At 42.7% G+C, this 14,979-nt stretch overlaps 1 protein-coding gene across 4 annotated transcripts in view; it reads left to right on the plus strand.

Moving 5' to 3' along the window:
* Positions 1-14,979, plus strand: part of PRDM4 (PR/SET domain 4) — a 780,070-nt gene that overhangs the window by 569,082 nt on the left and 196,009 nt on the right. For all 4 annotated transcript variants that reach the window (XM_044088574.1, XM_044088573.1, XM_044088575.1 and 1 more), the window contains one exon: positions 13,799-14,098. In XM_044088574.1, coding sequence (XP_043944509.1) covers positions 13,799-14,098 — 300 coding nt within the window. The remainder of the gene's footprint in view (positions 1-13,798; positions 14,099-14,979) is intronic.

Raw genomic sequence — 14,979 nt, forward strand, 5'->3', positions numbered from 1 at the left:
TTTTATTCCTAAAGTAGTCATTCCAGGGCTCAGCTTCCTCTTTTCTGATGGCATGAAAGTCTGAAGAACTTCATACACAAACTGTCTTTTAGTCAGCTCAGCTCAAGCTGCTTAACAGGTTGGGCATGTGGAAAGTGCCCTGAAGTTTTGGAAGCTGGCTGGCCGTTATATCCTTGGTAAGATATAACCCATATAGTTAAGACTATTGCAGCAGTGATCTTTGAACATTTATTGTTACGGTATGTTGAACTTACAGAGCTTACTTTGGAGGGACTTGGCTAAGGAGCTTTCCTAGTCCTTGTCAGGGTCCATGACTGCGGAGGACAAGAAAACTGTGTCTTTACACCTAGCCAACCTTCAGTCCCTCTTGAACTCCTCCATGCATTTGAACTCCAGTTCTACAGAGGGTGATTCAAAAGACACAGATTCAGGCATTATGGTTCAGAGGCATGCCTGGTTACAGTTCTGCAACTTCACTGAGTCTTTCAAGACATCCTTCATCAGTGCTCATTTTGATGGATCAGCTCTTGTTGGGCTCAAAGTTAGAAACTCTCTAGGAGCAAACAGGATTGCAAAACTGTCTGCCGTAGGAATACTCTTTTCTACCCCTCAGAGGACCTTCTCTAGGAAACTGAAAGATGTTCTAAAATTTGCAAGATTTTTCAAGAGTCCTACAGACATAAATCCCCCAGTGGCAGAGGGAATAACTCTAAGGGATAGGTACTGCCCACATGACAGAGGAGGCCCGCAAAACTAAGGCTTCAGAAGTCCATGTACAAAGAAGCCTTACCAGTGCACCTGAAGTATTGCCTGACTGCTGCACTCTAGAGGCAGATGGGGAAAGGTGCTTAATTCTGCACCTGAAATCCTGGATGTCCATCACCAAAGATGTCTGGGTGTAGACTATTATAGCTTCATAGGAATTTACTAGGCTAACGACCACAAGGGCCTTTTTAAGGCTAGCCATGCATCCCAAATATCTGATAGGTTCTGATACCCTTGATAAGTGTAAGCATGGGCCTGGGAGATGAACCATTTACAGTTTACCTGTGTCCATTAGAGACATAGGTGCCAAACCAGAGATGAATTTCTGGTTTCCCATCCAGTTGTCCAAGTTGCACTTGAATTGGGTTAGGAAGGAACTCTGCTTCACATGGATGGGGAGCCTGTTCCATAGACAGGGTAGTCTCTGGGATATATACCTCTCTCTCCAGCAGGTCCTGTTTATGTCACAAGCAAGGTTTAGTTCTTTAGAACAGATAATTCTGGTGTTTGTTTTGTGGATATGCAGGAGGTCCATCAGAAGGGGTCTGACAATGCCAGGCATGGATCTCCTTTCAAAAGCTTGTGGGAGACAGAATACAGGGATAGGGCCTTGAGCTGGTCAGCATAGGACATTTTACTTATGCACTGTATTCTTTTAGTGAGGAACCTCTGTGGACATTCCATTTGTTGGATATGCCTGGTTAGGTACATACCAGAGAGGGCATTGTACTCAGTGATAGGTCTGATGAATGCCAAATACAGTGGAACAATGACTTCCTTGGACTTAGATGCCATACCTTTATTTATAAGTTGTTCAACATGAAATTATTTCCTCACCACCATAGACACGTGATGGTCAAAGGCTAGATTATCCATGTGTGTCCCTAAGTGCAGGACTACTGGGTCAGCTCTAAGGGGTGAGTTGTCAATATGATAGTTACCAGGGATGGCTGACTTCCCAAAGGATACTATTATGCATTTTTTGGCATTTAGTTTTAGTCCATGACTCTGACACCAGTTGTTTGTATCAGCCCCTCCTGGAGAACTTTTGTTTTAGTGTGAGATTCAACGACTGGTCTTAATTTGCAGTCATCTGCAAGTTTAGTCAGCCAGAGACCACTGACATTGGCCTTGACTTCTGAGAAGTAAATGCCAAAAAGTGGTCCAAGGACTGATCCTCAAGGGACTCCACTTGTGACTGGCCTCTTTGTAGAGGTGGACTCCCTATTTCTAACTTCCTGGGTCCTGTCTGTGAGTCATTTGGCTTTACACTGAGTAACATACGGGTTTGTGCCTACCCTCTTGTGTTTGTCAACAATGCCCACGTGGGGTATTGTGTCAAATGCCTTGGCCAGGTCATGGTAGGCAGGGGGAATGATTTTGCCCTCATCCATTGCTTTGGTGACCTTCTCAAAGAAGTCCACCAGGTTGAGTAGGCATGGTCTGCCCTTGACGAAACCAAACCCGTTTGGGTCCACTGTCTGGAGGTTTACTATATCTCTATTGATCATCTGCCAATGGCTCTAAATATAAAGCAAGTAAAGAAAAAACGTACTCGGAAATTGAAAGATACATTTGGTATGGTAATTTAAAAAAATTACTTTGTTTACAGGCGTATTATTTTGTACCCGATAAATCCCAGAAAGAACATGTCAGTGTTGTGGAACATTTTGAGCCAGTTTCATGTCTGCTCGGGATATAGAATTAATGAAGATAAAACAAAGGCTATAGAGGTAAATTATGTATTCACACATGAATTGGTTCAGCAATACCAATATTTATGGGGACATAATAAGATGAAGTATTTAGGAGAATGGTTTAAAAAGGCTTCTCTTATAGCAGCTAAGAATATGTGGGAAGAGACTATACAAAAACTGGAAACTGTTTGTGGGTATGAACAGAAAGATACAAGATGTGAAGATGTTTTAGTCCCTATGTATATGCAGGTCAGACATATTTTTATCAAGCAGAGGAGAAGTTGTGGACAATAATTAATAAAAAGTTGAAGGAATTTATCTTTGAGGGGAAGATGGCAAGGGTTAAGTGGGATAAATTGAGCCTTCCAGTAACCAGATTTGACGGGATATTTTAGAGCTACACAAAAGGCTCACATACATAACACAAATAGAAACTTATTCAAAGTGGAAAAGGATGATGAAGCGGGGGAGAAATTGAAGAATTAAGAGTGGGATTTTGGATGCAAATCCTTAAGGAGAAGAGCAATCATCCAGAATATTATATTCATAAACTACTAGAAAGTATTCTAAGAACTAAGCCTCATGGGTATGGAGAAAGGAGATTTTGCCGATAGGAGTGACTACAAGAAGGGGGAAGAGAATAGGCAGGACGGGGCTGGAATTTACTGGAGAAAACTTGTAAAGGAACCAAAGTATTGGGAACAAATGTAAAAGAATAAGATGAGGCCAAAAACACATTTGGACAAGCTAGAGACTACCTTCCCTACCCGGGATTGATGTCAGAGTATAGACAAAGAGAAAGGGATAAGGGGAATCCTGAGTGAAAGACCTGCTCTGGTAAGAGTTTTTAGTTGAATCAAGAACAGAAGTTGCCCTTAAAAAATGATAATTTAGTAGGGCATATAAAATTTGCACAATAACTATAAGAATCAGTCAGAGAGGGTCAGAAAAGATTTGGAAGAGAGATTAGATAAGCAATTTACAAGGGAACAATGTGCGGACATGTGTGTGGTTCCCAAATATGCTACAAAATCTAGAAGGTTTAGGATTTTTGCTTTTAAGTGTTTGCATAGGTATTTTATTCCCCGAGCAGACTTCAAAGAATTAATCCTCAGGAAGACGGAAAAATTTGGAGATGCGATTTGGTAGAAGGTGGTATCTGGGAAAATATGTTTTGGGAGTGTAATGAGTTTGACCGATTTTAAACACTCCCTACAGAGTACTTTGTCAGAAATATTGGATGAGCAAATTGGTGTAACTAAGGAAATTTGTTTGAGCTGGGACACATGATCTGAATTAACTAGACTTGGTAAAGCCTTGTTAAGTCTAATTCTGGTGGTGCCAAAAAGGCATTTAATAAAAAAATGTAACTCAGAGTCTAAACCAAAAACCAACCATCTCTGAAGAATTGAATATTTTACCATTTCCCTCCCTACTTCCCCCAGGATGGTTGAGCCTTCTACAGCCACTCACTCCCATCCTCCCTCTAGCTCCTACTGGAGTTTGAGCCTCTATTTGAACTTGGGTCATTTGCAACAGAGTCTGGGCTTTATCCCTCTACACCATGGAGCATACTGTTTCTTTGTTTTTTATTGGCTTGGAGAGCCATCATAAATGGCTACTGGATGCTAGATGTGGTCAAAGACTGCTGTGTCTTAAAGCTTTTAACTTCTCTTCCTGAAACAGCCCTTTTATTGGACCAAGACATTATAGTAGAGGTCTTAGGGCATGCACAGGTTGTGCTTCTCAGAGGGGCCACAGAGTCTCTTCCTTCTTTGACAGAGGGCTGTACTGTTCTTCACCTTCTTTTTTTTTTTTTTTTTGTTTTGTATTTTTTTTTTTGAGAAGGAGATCATAGATTTTATACCATCCTGGATCTCATCAGACATTTCCAGAATGTGATGTTTAGGATTTTGTGACTCTCAGGGGGGGTCATGCACTTGCTGCCATATGGTACATGGATGGTGTCACTGTACATAATGGATCTCTTTTGTCATGCCAGTACCTAGAGTCAAAATGGAAGTTTCCTTTAATTCACTCTGGGTGGGCAGACTTTCAAGTAGACTTCACTGTCATTTGGTCTCGCCAGTGCACCTGGTATTTTCCAAGATTTTGGTTATAGTGTTGCAGGCTTTGTATGAAAAGGTATTTAATGTGTCCCCCTGCCTGGATAGATGGTTTCTACTGATCCCCATTGATTAATCCCTGTTTGCGTCTTTTGCTTAGCCAGTCATGTGTGCATAGCTCTTGTATTCCTTTGACTTATGAAAGTTTCAAATATTTTCAAATCCTTTTTACAGTGTTTACCTTATTCCTGTACCAGGAGACTAGATGGTCTCTGTAAACTAGAATTTCTATGCAAGTGTGACTAAGATAGTTTAATTTATCTTGGAAGAGTTGGACACTGTTCATTGTTGGCTGTTCATGGCTGTGAAGTAGATCCCGGCAGTCATAGCCCTGGCATCCTGATTGGGGATTCTTTGAACAGTCCATGCTTAAATCTACTTACACTTCATGGGTTTGATGGTGCTCAGACTTCATGCATCGCTTAGCATACCTGATAATGAGATTTTGCATTGGATTGTGTTAGTGGCTGCAGTCACCATACCCTTTCTTCTATTTTTTTTTTTTTTTTAACTCAGCTGTGGGTTATAAATATTTCCCACTACTCTCATTGTGAGTGTTCATATTTTGCAGCAGAATTTGTTAAAGTTCTTGATGATGGATGCTTATGTAGATTGGGAGTTTATATTGTCTTTTCTGTAGTACAGGGAAACTGGAGCACCCATGGAGGGCTACGCATAAACTAGCTGGAGCTATAGATAATGTTCCTTGTTGTAAATGTTCTGGAAAAGAAGCCTAGACCTGAAGCCCTCCTGTATCATTCAGAATACCAGTCACTGATTTTGTATATCAATAAGCAGGGTAACACTCACTAATACCCCTGTGCTGAAAGTAGTATTTAGTTGGTAGTGTACCTTAAACCAAGGCAGCCAACCTATTAAACATTCACATTCTGAAGGAAGTAGATGTGCTGATGGACACCAAGTTACATCTACAGCCCTTTCCTAGAGCTGAGGATTTAGAATTTTTTTTCAGTCATCTTCCTGGAATGAGATTCCCTGGAGATCAGCCAGTTTGCCACCGAGTAGAGTACTCTTCTGCCTTACACTTTGCTCTGCATGTCAGGGGGAATTTGACAGTGGATATCTTCTGTTTTCCATGGCTGGAAAGACTACTGAACATCTATTTTTTTCAGTCTTGACCTCTGTCTTTCTCTCCCTACAACAGTTTAGCTTTAGCAATGCCCCAAATTAGCACATTAGTTTCCTTTCCAGTCCAGGTAGAAGACAATGTCAGGTGGGCCAGATGAAGACTGAGGACAGCGATTATTAACCTGCAGGGCTGTTAGAAGTGTTTTATGCTTGTAAAAGTCCTCCCTCTGTTGACTGGCAAGCATAGTGCAGTATCTGGCTATACTAAGCTGTTTGTGAAAGTGTGCCTCTTCAGACACACAGTGCTCAGCTGACTTGCACACACTCTTTGTCAGTGCTTTCATTTTGGACTCCATGTCCACTGGAACATAGTACTGCACCTTACCCCAGCTGGTGCTGCTGTGGTTGGATTTAGTAGCCCCCTTTCTCATTGGAGCAGGTGAGCTGACCTTCATCTACTAACTCCCACCCCTCATTGCCCTGCTTCTCATTTGTCCAGACAATTTATCAAACCTGGATCACCTGGGTCATAAGCAGTGATCAAGAAGAGTGTGGTTTTAGGCAGTTAGGATCTTTTATGTACATGCCAAGGAAGGCTTTCTCTGTTAGGGTGACATCTGACTTTATCTGTTTATCTTTATTTATTTATTTATACATACAATTTAACTGGGGTAGAACATTGATCTCATTTGACAAATTTCTGTTTCAGCCCAGAATGGGAACACACACCAAGTGGAAAAAAGAATTTATACAATAAAAGAGCACATGAAAAAACAAAGGAAAATTTAATATACAGTAGAAAAATTCTTTTAAAAGGTAGTCAGCTGAAACCAGTATGTACATTATTTACATCAGTTAGAGTAGCAAAATGTTAGAAGTTGGGGAATAGATGCTATAGTGAAAATGATAGGCAGTAAGTATGTGTCTGATTAGGGAGACGAGGTTAGATCCTTTACTCCCATTTGACCTTCCACCAATGACACGGATGTGACTGAGACCACCAAAATGCCTTCCATTCGTTGGACATGTTTTGCTAAGTAGGAGAGGTTCTCCATCTGGATGGAGATGTATTTTTGTTGCCTGCTTTAGCCAGTTTGAATATTGTCCTAATTTAGTTCAGGCACCAGTGTGATCTTGGTCTTCGTTGGTGAAGATGTCTGTCAGATGCTTCTCTTTCATGACCTTGAATACAGAGACTTGTGGCCTAACACTGGCTGGTTAAATAGTTCCTTCAAATGGTTTTCTTTTTTTTTTTTTTTTTTTTTTTTTGATATCATTAAAGAATCTTTCACTTTGAGGACAGAAATTCCTGACTTGACAGGCTGTGGCAGCCAGCATCTCTGCTCACAGGATTTCCGAGCTCCAGTGTTGTTTGTGTGTGTGTGTGTGTGTGTGTGTGTGTGTGTGTGTGTGTGTGTGTGTGTGTGTGTGTGTGTGTGTGTGTGTGTGTGTGTGTGTGTGTGTGTGTGTGTGTGTGTGTGTGTGTCTGTGTGTGTGTGTGTGTGTCTGTGTGTGTGTGTGTCTGTGTGTGTGTGTGTCTGTGTGTGTGTGTCTGTGTGTGTGTGTCTGTGTTTTTCTGGTTTGCCTTTCCTAAGAATCAAGTACCCCTTGAGCTTGCTATAGTTTCTTCTAGAAGTGTTAAGCAAGTTTAAGAATAATTTTATCAGGCTGGTTTCTTTAACAGGGAGGATTCAGGGAAGAGAAGCAGTGCAGTATAAATATTTTCTTTTACCTGAAAAGAGTGTGAATTCATGAAGATGGAACAGCTGTTTAGGTTTTGAAAGTGGAGAGAAGCCCTGACATAGCAAACCTTTTTCCAAGTGAAATGCTAATTGCATTGTGTTTTCTATCAGCCAGTGAACCATCCTTTGGATAATGGCTCTAAAGTGTTATCAGTTCAGACTTTTCTCCAGACATCCAGGAATTTGGCCTCCTTTAGCACCTCAACAATTAAGGACTGAGCCTTCTGAGCCCTTTTCTTTTCACTCTTCCTCTGTCTGTGTCCTTTTCGGTAGTTTAATTTGTACTGCATGATATTCTTCCTAGCAGTTACACATTGCAAAGGGCTTCTGAAGTCAGATGTAACCAGTGTACCTGCATTGTCAGTTGATCAGTGAAGATGTTTTTCCAAAGGATCATTTTACCCTCCTACTGCCATAATTTCTCTGGATGGCCTTTCCATCTTGGGTGTCTGTATGGGTTTTCCTCTAAGATATGGAAGCATATGATTTGTTATGTTTTTGCATGTTACAATTTTATATCCTGTCTAGCAGATTGTGTGCTTTCATTTAATGAAGGTCAAACTGAGCAGCATAGAGCTATCGATGTTTTCCTAACATGACATATGATGCCGTAGCATTTTTAAGTATGAAATGTGCATGTCCTTCTATTCATGTGTTGCAGTATTCATAACAGTAGGGAGTTGCTGCCAGCAGCGCCACCTTTCGGCCAGTATACCAGAGTTTTCTGGAGGGCACGTGTGACGTCCCTTGTCAGGGCCATAGACTGATTTAGGGTATGCAGGTGACGTCTGCATGCACCCTTCTCAGAAATTTCCTGCCAAAGTGAACACCAGCCTTCTGTTCGCCAGTTCTGAAAGCAGATCATGTTTCAGACTACCATTAAAATTTCCAGATTGGACGACCATTTCATCCTACCGATACAGATAAGTGCTCTGTTGGGTTTTTTCATTGCCTTTGATTATTGTTATGTCAGCTAAAAAGGGGAAGTGTGCTTGTGGGAGACAAATTCCTCACAAGGGCGCACACGAGAAGTCCATTTTTTGCTTAGGCAAGACCCACGACCATACATCTTGCCCCATTTGCAAATCTTTCATTCCAAAAACCCTTCGCAGCCATCTTACTGCACCAAAATTGTATTTAGAAAAGCAGAGACTCTGACGTCTTGCCCTCAGTATGGGAAGGTAGAGTGGGCCCATCCGAAGAGCTGCCAAGGAATAAGGCCAAGAAAATTAGGTCGGAATCCCATGCTGCACCTCAGGCGGCCAAGAAGGTTCTTGAGGCTGATGAAAGCCCGACATCTTCCCAGACATTGGTTTCCAAGCCAGGCTCGGGAACCACTATGAAAGCTGGAGTGGCGGAAATCTTTAGTACCTCCACTGAGGCTACTCAGGCATCAGATCTGGATGGCGGAGGGGAACCATGACTCAGTCTATCGGAGGGCCCAGCTTCTTCTCTTCCACCAGACGGACTTCCGCTCCGATTCTCTCTCCACCTGCTACTCCTTTAAAGAAAAAACAAAAAGTTAAACCCACTGAAACCCAACCAGTTCCTGGATGGGAAGTTTTTTCACAGTCTTTTTAAGGCCTTTCAGGCCTTACAGACATAGCAGGCCCCCAACAGCCCCCACTACTCGACCTACTTTACAGGTTTCAGAGGAAGAGTACTCCTTCAGATGAATCCTTTTCATATGAATCCCAAATAGAGTCCCCAAAGGATTTCATTACCCCAGAGGAGGAAGACTCCATTACCCCTAAATTTCAAGAGGAAGAAATTACCTTTGGACACACAATCTCCCTCATGAGGGGGCATTTCAAATGGCGGGCATCTGAAGTTTCTGATGCCAAGAAAAGATACTTCGACCTTCTGCAAATGGAGCACCTCTCTCCTTCAGCAGTGGCTCCCTTGCTACCTGCCTTTCTGGATGCTTTTCTGGCTGCTTCATAATCCCCTGACTCTCAACCACTAGCTTCTTAATGTCCAGACCGATTTTACAAGGTCCTTCAGGATACCCAATACCTCTTTAGGAACCCTCCAGCAGACCCAGCAGTTATTGCTCTCTCTGCTGATAAATCATCCAGGCAATTACCTTCACCTGCTGTTTATCCCACAGATAATGACAGCAAATTCATGGACAGATTAGGGAAAGACGGTCTATACCTCCTCTCCTCTGGCTGTTAGAGCTATCAACTACCAAACACATATGGCCAGATATGTCCTAGATACCATTTCCAAGGCCTCCACGTTACTATCCGAGGCACCAGATTCTCCCATTACAGCTCAAATTAATACCCTTCTTTCCACTGCATTCCAAGTAACTAGACACTCAATAAAGTGCAGTTATGATGCTGTGGAAGTCTCATCTAAGTCTGCTGCATCTGGATCAGTCTTGAGGCGATATTCTTGGGCAAGATTACAACCCCTACCCATGAATGTGTAAACAAAATTGTTGGATGCACCCCTGAATAATAAAGCCGTGTTTGGCCAAGCCTCAGCAGAATTCCTTAAATCCCTTCTAGAAAAGGGTAAGGAACTTAAATCTTAAACACCTCCTGGTGTCTCCTGTACCCAGATAGCACAGGAGTTATCCACAGAAACCTTACTTTGTTAGAAGGCAGTCAGCACACACTGCTCCACAGTCTAAAGGACATAGACAAACCAGGAAAAACTCTACTCCTAGGATTCCTACAAATTCTTCCACTACGCCCATTCGAGGCCAGTCTGACCATTCCAGACTGCCTCCTCTGTGACTACCTTCCCTTGCACCAAAACACCTCTCTTTCCCTCCATCTCACCCTCTCCCTTCACTCCTGGTGGATTATTACATCAGAACAGTGGGTTCTGTCCATCATTCAGTCTGGCTACTTCATGACTTGGTGAATGATACCACCCTTCCGGGGCATCCCTCAACCACCTGCAAGCTAAACCCATCTTTTCCCTCCTGTCATTCAGCAGCTTCTAGGTCAAGGTACCATAGAACAGGTACCACACCAGTAAAGAAACATAGGTGTTTACAGTGTTTCTGGTACCAAGAAAGGGCGACCCATGGAGGCCAATCCTAGACTTATGCTATCTAAACCTATTTCTGAAAGTTCCCAGTTTCAAAATGATTACCTTATCCTTCCTCTTACCACTCATTCCAGCTCAGGCTTTTATAGTAGCCCTGGACTTAAAGGATGCCTACCTACCATATCCCTGTGCACCCAGATTATAGGAAATATCTCAGATTTGCAATAGGCTCTTGCCATTTGCAATTCTCAGCCTTGCCCTTTGAGCTCTCTACTGCCACCCAAGTATTCACAAAGTGCCTGGCCCCGTCATTGCTTACTGCAGGACTCAGGGTATTCATATATACCCATACCTGGACGACCTGCTCATTCTTCATCAAGACAACCATGCCCTCATGTAACATCTACAACAGGTAATTTCCACCTTGTCTCTGTTAGGGTTCACCATAAACCATGAAAAATCTCACCTGAACCCCTCTCAAGACTTGGTTTTCCTGTGTTGCAAGATCAGAACAGACTTAGTGAAAGCCTTCATTCCAGATCAAAGAATCCTAGACCACTGTCTATATTTTCAGAGAGTCCTCTCCCACACCTCCTTGCCAGCTCGAGAGATTTTAAGAATTTTAGGACACATGACATCACTCATACCCATGCTGCCTCTGGCAAAACTCCATATGAGAAAATTTCAGTGGGTCCTGAAAAACCTATGAAGTCAACACTCCCATCCTCTGGACACCCCCCTCCCCTTACTTCAATGTCTGAAGAAGGAACTCAAGTGGTGGATCTCAGCTCTTCACCACAACCAAGGGATCCACCTTCAGATCCTAGCCCCCCTACAACAGGTCTCCACAGATGCCTCTGACTTGAGATGGGGGGTAGTGCTACTTACAAGCCAAAAACAACTCTCGGTGCAAGGCACATGTACCACCTCAAGACTAAAGGACCATATCAACATCAAAGAAATGAGGGCTTTACACTTGGCCCTGCTAAAGTTCAAATCAGTACTTCACCCAGTAATCCTGAAAGTAATCACAGACAATATGATGATCCTGTGGTACATCAACAAGCAAAGTCCTACCTTCTGTGCAGCCTAGCAATCCAGATCTGGAACCTAGGAGTATCTCTCCACATTCATCTGTTAGCTGTTTATATTCCTTCCACAGAGAATGTCATGGCAGACTACCTGAGCAGCACTTTAGCTCCAAGTCACAAATGGATGTTTCACAGGGAAGTATTTCTAGACATAATCCACAGGTGGTGTATTCCACAAGCAGATCTTTTTGCCTCCACCCAGAACAGACAGATGCCCAAATTCTGCACAAGGAATCCGCATACACAAGCATGGAAAGTGGACGCCTTCTCCTTCTCTTGGGGGGCAATGTACTTCTATGCCTTCACCCCATTCACCTTAATTCAGAAAGTCTTTCTGAAAATACAGAGGGACAAGCCAAAAATCGTACTGGTGACCCCCTTTTGGCCAAGACAGCATTGGTTTCCCCTCTTGCACCTACTAGCCAAAGACAGTCACCACAGGTTACCCCACTGAATAGACCTACTCAGACAGGACAGGGGATCCTTACTACACCCTCAGGTGGATAATCTGAAATGAACCTTATAGGTGATAGGGTTTTGATCCCCTACAGACACCTATACTCAGAGGACGTACTCAATGTTCTGCAGGATGCCAGAAAACCTAGTACCAGGATAAACTATGTATCCAAATGAAACACTCTCCTGCTGGTGTCAACGGAAAAACCAGGACCCTCTAACTATATCTGTACCTATGGTCCTTTCTTTTTTGTGTGAGTTACTGCACTCAGGAAAAACATACTCATCTGTCAAAGTGCATTTATCTGCTATCTCTGCCTGTCTGACAATCTCCCCTCCTCTGGCTTCCAGACTCGAGGTCAAACTTTTCCTCAAGAAGGTTCTTCACATCAGGCCTCCCAGGAAACCTATCCCTCCCCCTTGGGATCTGAACTTTGTACTAGAAAACTTATATTGCCACTCTTGAACCAGCTCATTCAGTATCCCTAAAGCTATAGACACTGAAAACAGTTCTACTAGTGGCCCTTACATCCGCCAGGAGGTTATCTGAGATCCAAGCCCTCATGGTTACCTCTCCCTACCTTATTTTCCACAAGGACAGAGTTGCCCTAAGGACCAACCCTTCCTTCATGCTGAAGGTGGTTAATGAACTTTCACTAAACCAGACCATTAATCTACCAGTTTTCTACCCTCAACCACAAAATTCCTCAGAAAGGACTCTCCATTCCTTGGATGTCCACATACAGCTGAGGTATTACCTAGACAAAACCAAACCCATCAGAAAATCAGATCAACTTTTCGTCTCCTTCCACCCCAGAGCCCCAGGGAAGGTGGTCTCCAAGCAAACCATTTCCTCATGGATTTCAAAATCCATTACCCTATGCTACTCCTTCCATGGAAATCCCTACAAGGACAAGTCAAGCCTCACTCTACCAGGGCAGCTGCTTCCTCAGCTGCCTTTTTCAAAGGAATTGACTACGCTTCCATCCTGGATGCTGCCACTTGGAATTCTGTCCACACCTTTACCAGACATTGCAAACTGGACCTAGTTTCTAGAGCTAGGGCAGGGTTCGCCAGGTCTGTCCTCCCAAGGGTTTATCAACCAGGGAACCCAATCCTCCACCAAAACCATTCCTAAATGCTCTGGTACTCTCCCTACTGTTATGAATACTGCAACATGTGAATAGAAGGACATAAAATAGTTGTGTAAGAACTTACCATAACCTTAGATGTCCTTCTCTTCCATGTTGCAGTATTCAATCACCCCACCTGGCCCTCTACCTCTAACATCTTACCTACCATACTGACTTGGGGGGGCATTACTCTGATACCCCCCAATGTCTCCACTACACACAAACCACCTGCTTCCCTGACTCTAGCCTGCATGTAATTCTAAGGGCTCCCTTAGGACCCTTCTACCCACAGGAGCACTACTGTAAGCAGCAGTTCATTCTGAGGAGGGTGCGTGCAGATGTCACCTTTATACCCTACGTCACTTTATGGCTCTGACAGGAGACGTCACATGTACCCTCTAGAAACAAAGACTTTGGTATACTGGCTGGAAGGTGGCGCTGCTGGCAGCAACTCCCTACTGTTATGAATACTACAGAATGGAAGAGAAGGGACCTCTAAGGTTATGGTAAGTTCTTGCACGACTATTCTATACCCTCAGATGCAGGAATAAGAGAAGTTTTTACTGAGCTTGGATATGGCAAAAGAGGAAATCCCAGCTACTACCTATGACAGAAGGCTTGCACTTGCAGGTTAGGTGGTGTGGTGATTATGTACTTATTTGTCTCAGTTTAAAATGGTTGTTTTTGTAACAGGTGTCCTTGACAACCCTGGAATGCGTATCTGTGACCATGGAAAAGAATGCTCATCCTTCACAGAGTTCAAGTCCCATGTTAGTAGCCATGCTCAGAATCAGCTACCAAGCGTTGTGTCAGATAGCAAGCAAAAAGAGAGACAGTGGATGTGCTCCATGTGTCCTAGGGCTTTCACATCCTCCTTCAAACTCAATATCCACCTCATGGGCCACATGGGAATGAAGCCACACAAGTGTGAATTCTGCAGCAAGGCATTCAGTGACCCCAGCAACCTCCGTGCACACCTCAAGATACACACAGGTAAAATCAAATCTGATTGCCACTGTTCTGTTTGCTAAGTTGACATATTCTAACATAGACATGTTATTGCCATTTGTTTTACACTGACCATCCCATAAATGTGTAGTGGTACTTTAGAATGACTAGTTTGGTAATTATATCTACTATTCAGCAAATGGTAATAGCTTGAATGCAGTCCTCCTAATCCCAGCTTTTCAAAATTTTAAGTCCTAGTGTGTTTTGCATTAGTTAAGTCTGCTTCAAGTTTACATTTGCATAAGCTGGTTCTTTGGCAATGCAGGGTGTTCATTTTCCCAGCAGAAGTGCAACTGTGTAATTTATTTATTTACCCGTTCTTTTATTCATTCGTTCATTCACATTCGTTAACCACTGCAGTACATTAAGCTGAAGTGCTCATTTTTAGTTGAAGCCCAGGGAGAAAAGTTACACAAAGTGTTATAAAATAATTAAATTAAAGCAAAGTGTTATTAAAAATAATTAAAATATATGTGGTCAGATTGACCATGGTTAAAACCACATTTATGTTTACAGAACAACTAAAAATGATTTTACTGACAGGGTGTATAGATAGTTGAAAGTGTTTATAGTGACAGGCAAGAACATAAGAGCATGAAAAACAGCGGAACAGTCATAAGTAGTTGTACATACAGTCATAAGAGGAACATTTTTAAGAGGTAGACATGGGAAGAAAAAAGGTAGGGTAAAGAGACAGTAGAGTTATAAGAATAAAGGGAGTAGGGATGCTGTGGAAAATTAGAGAAAGGAAGTGGTTTGAAAAGCTGAGGATCTGAATAGTAACTACTAATTAGAATTGGGCAGAAAGTTTGGAGAGAATAATTTTATGACTGCAGTGCCGTTTTGATCTTAGCTAATGCCCAAGT

The sequence above is a fragment of the Protopterus annectens genome, chromosome 11.part0 (genome assembly GCF_019279795.1).
Source record: "Protopterus annectens isolate FY-2018-M chromosome 11.part0, PAN1.0, whole genome shotgun sequence".
Lineage (NCBI taxonomy): Eukaryota > Metazoa > Chordata > Ceratodontiformes > Protopteridae > Protopterus > Protopterus annectens.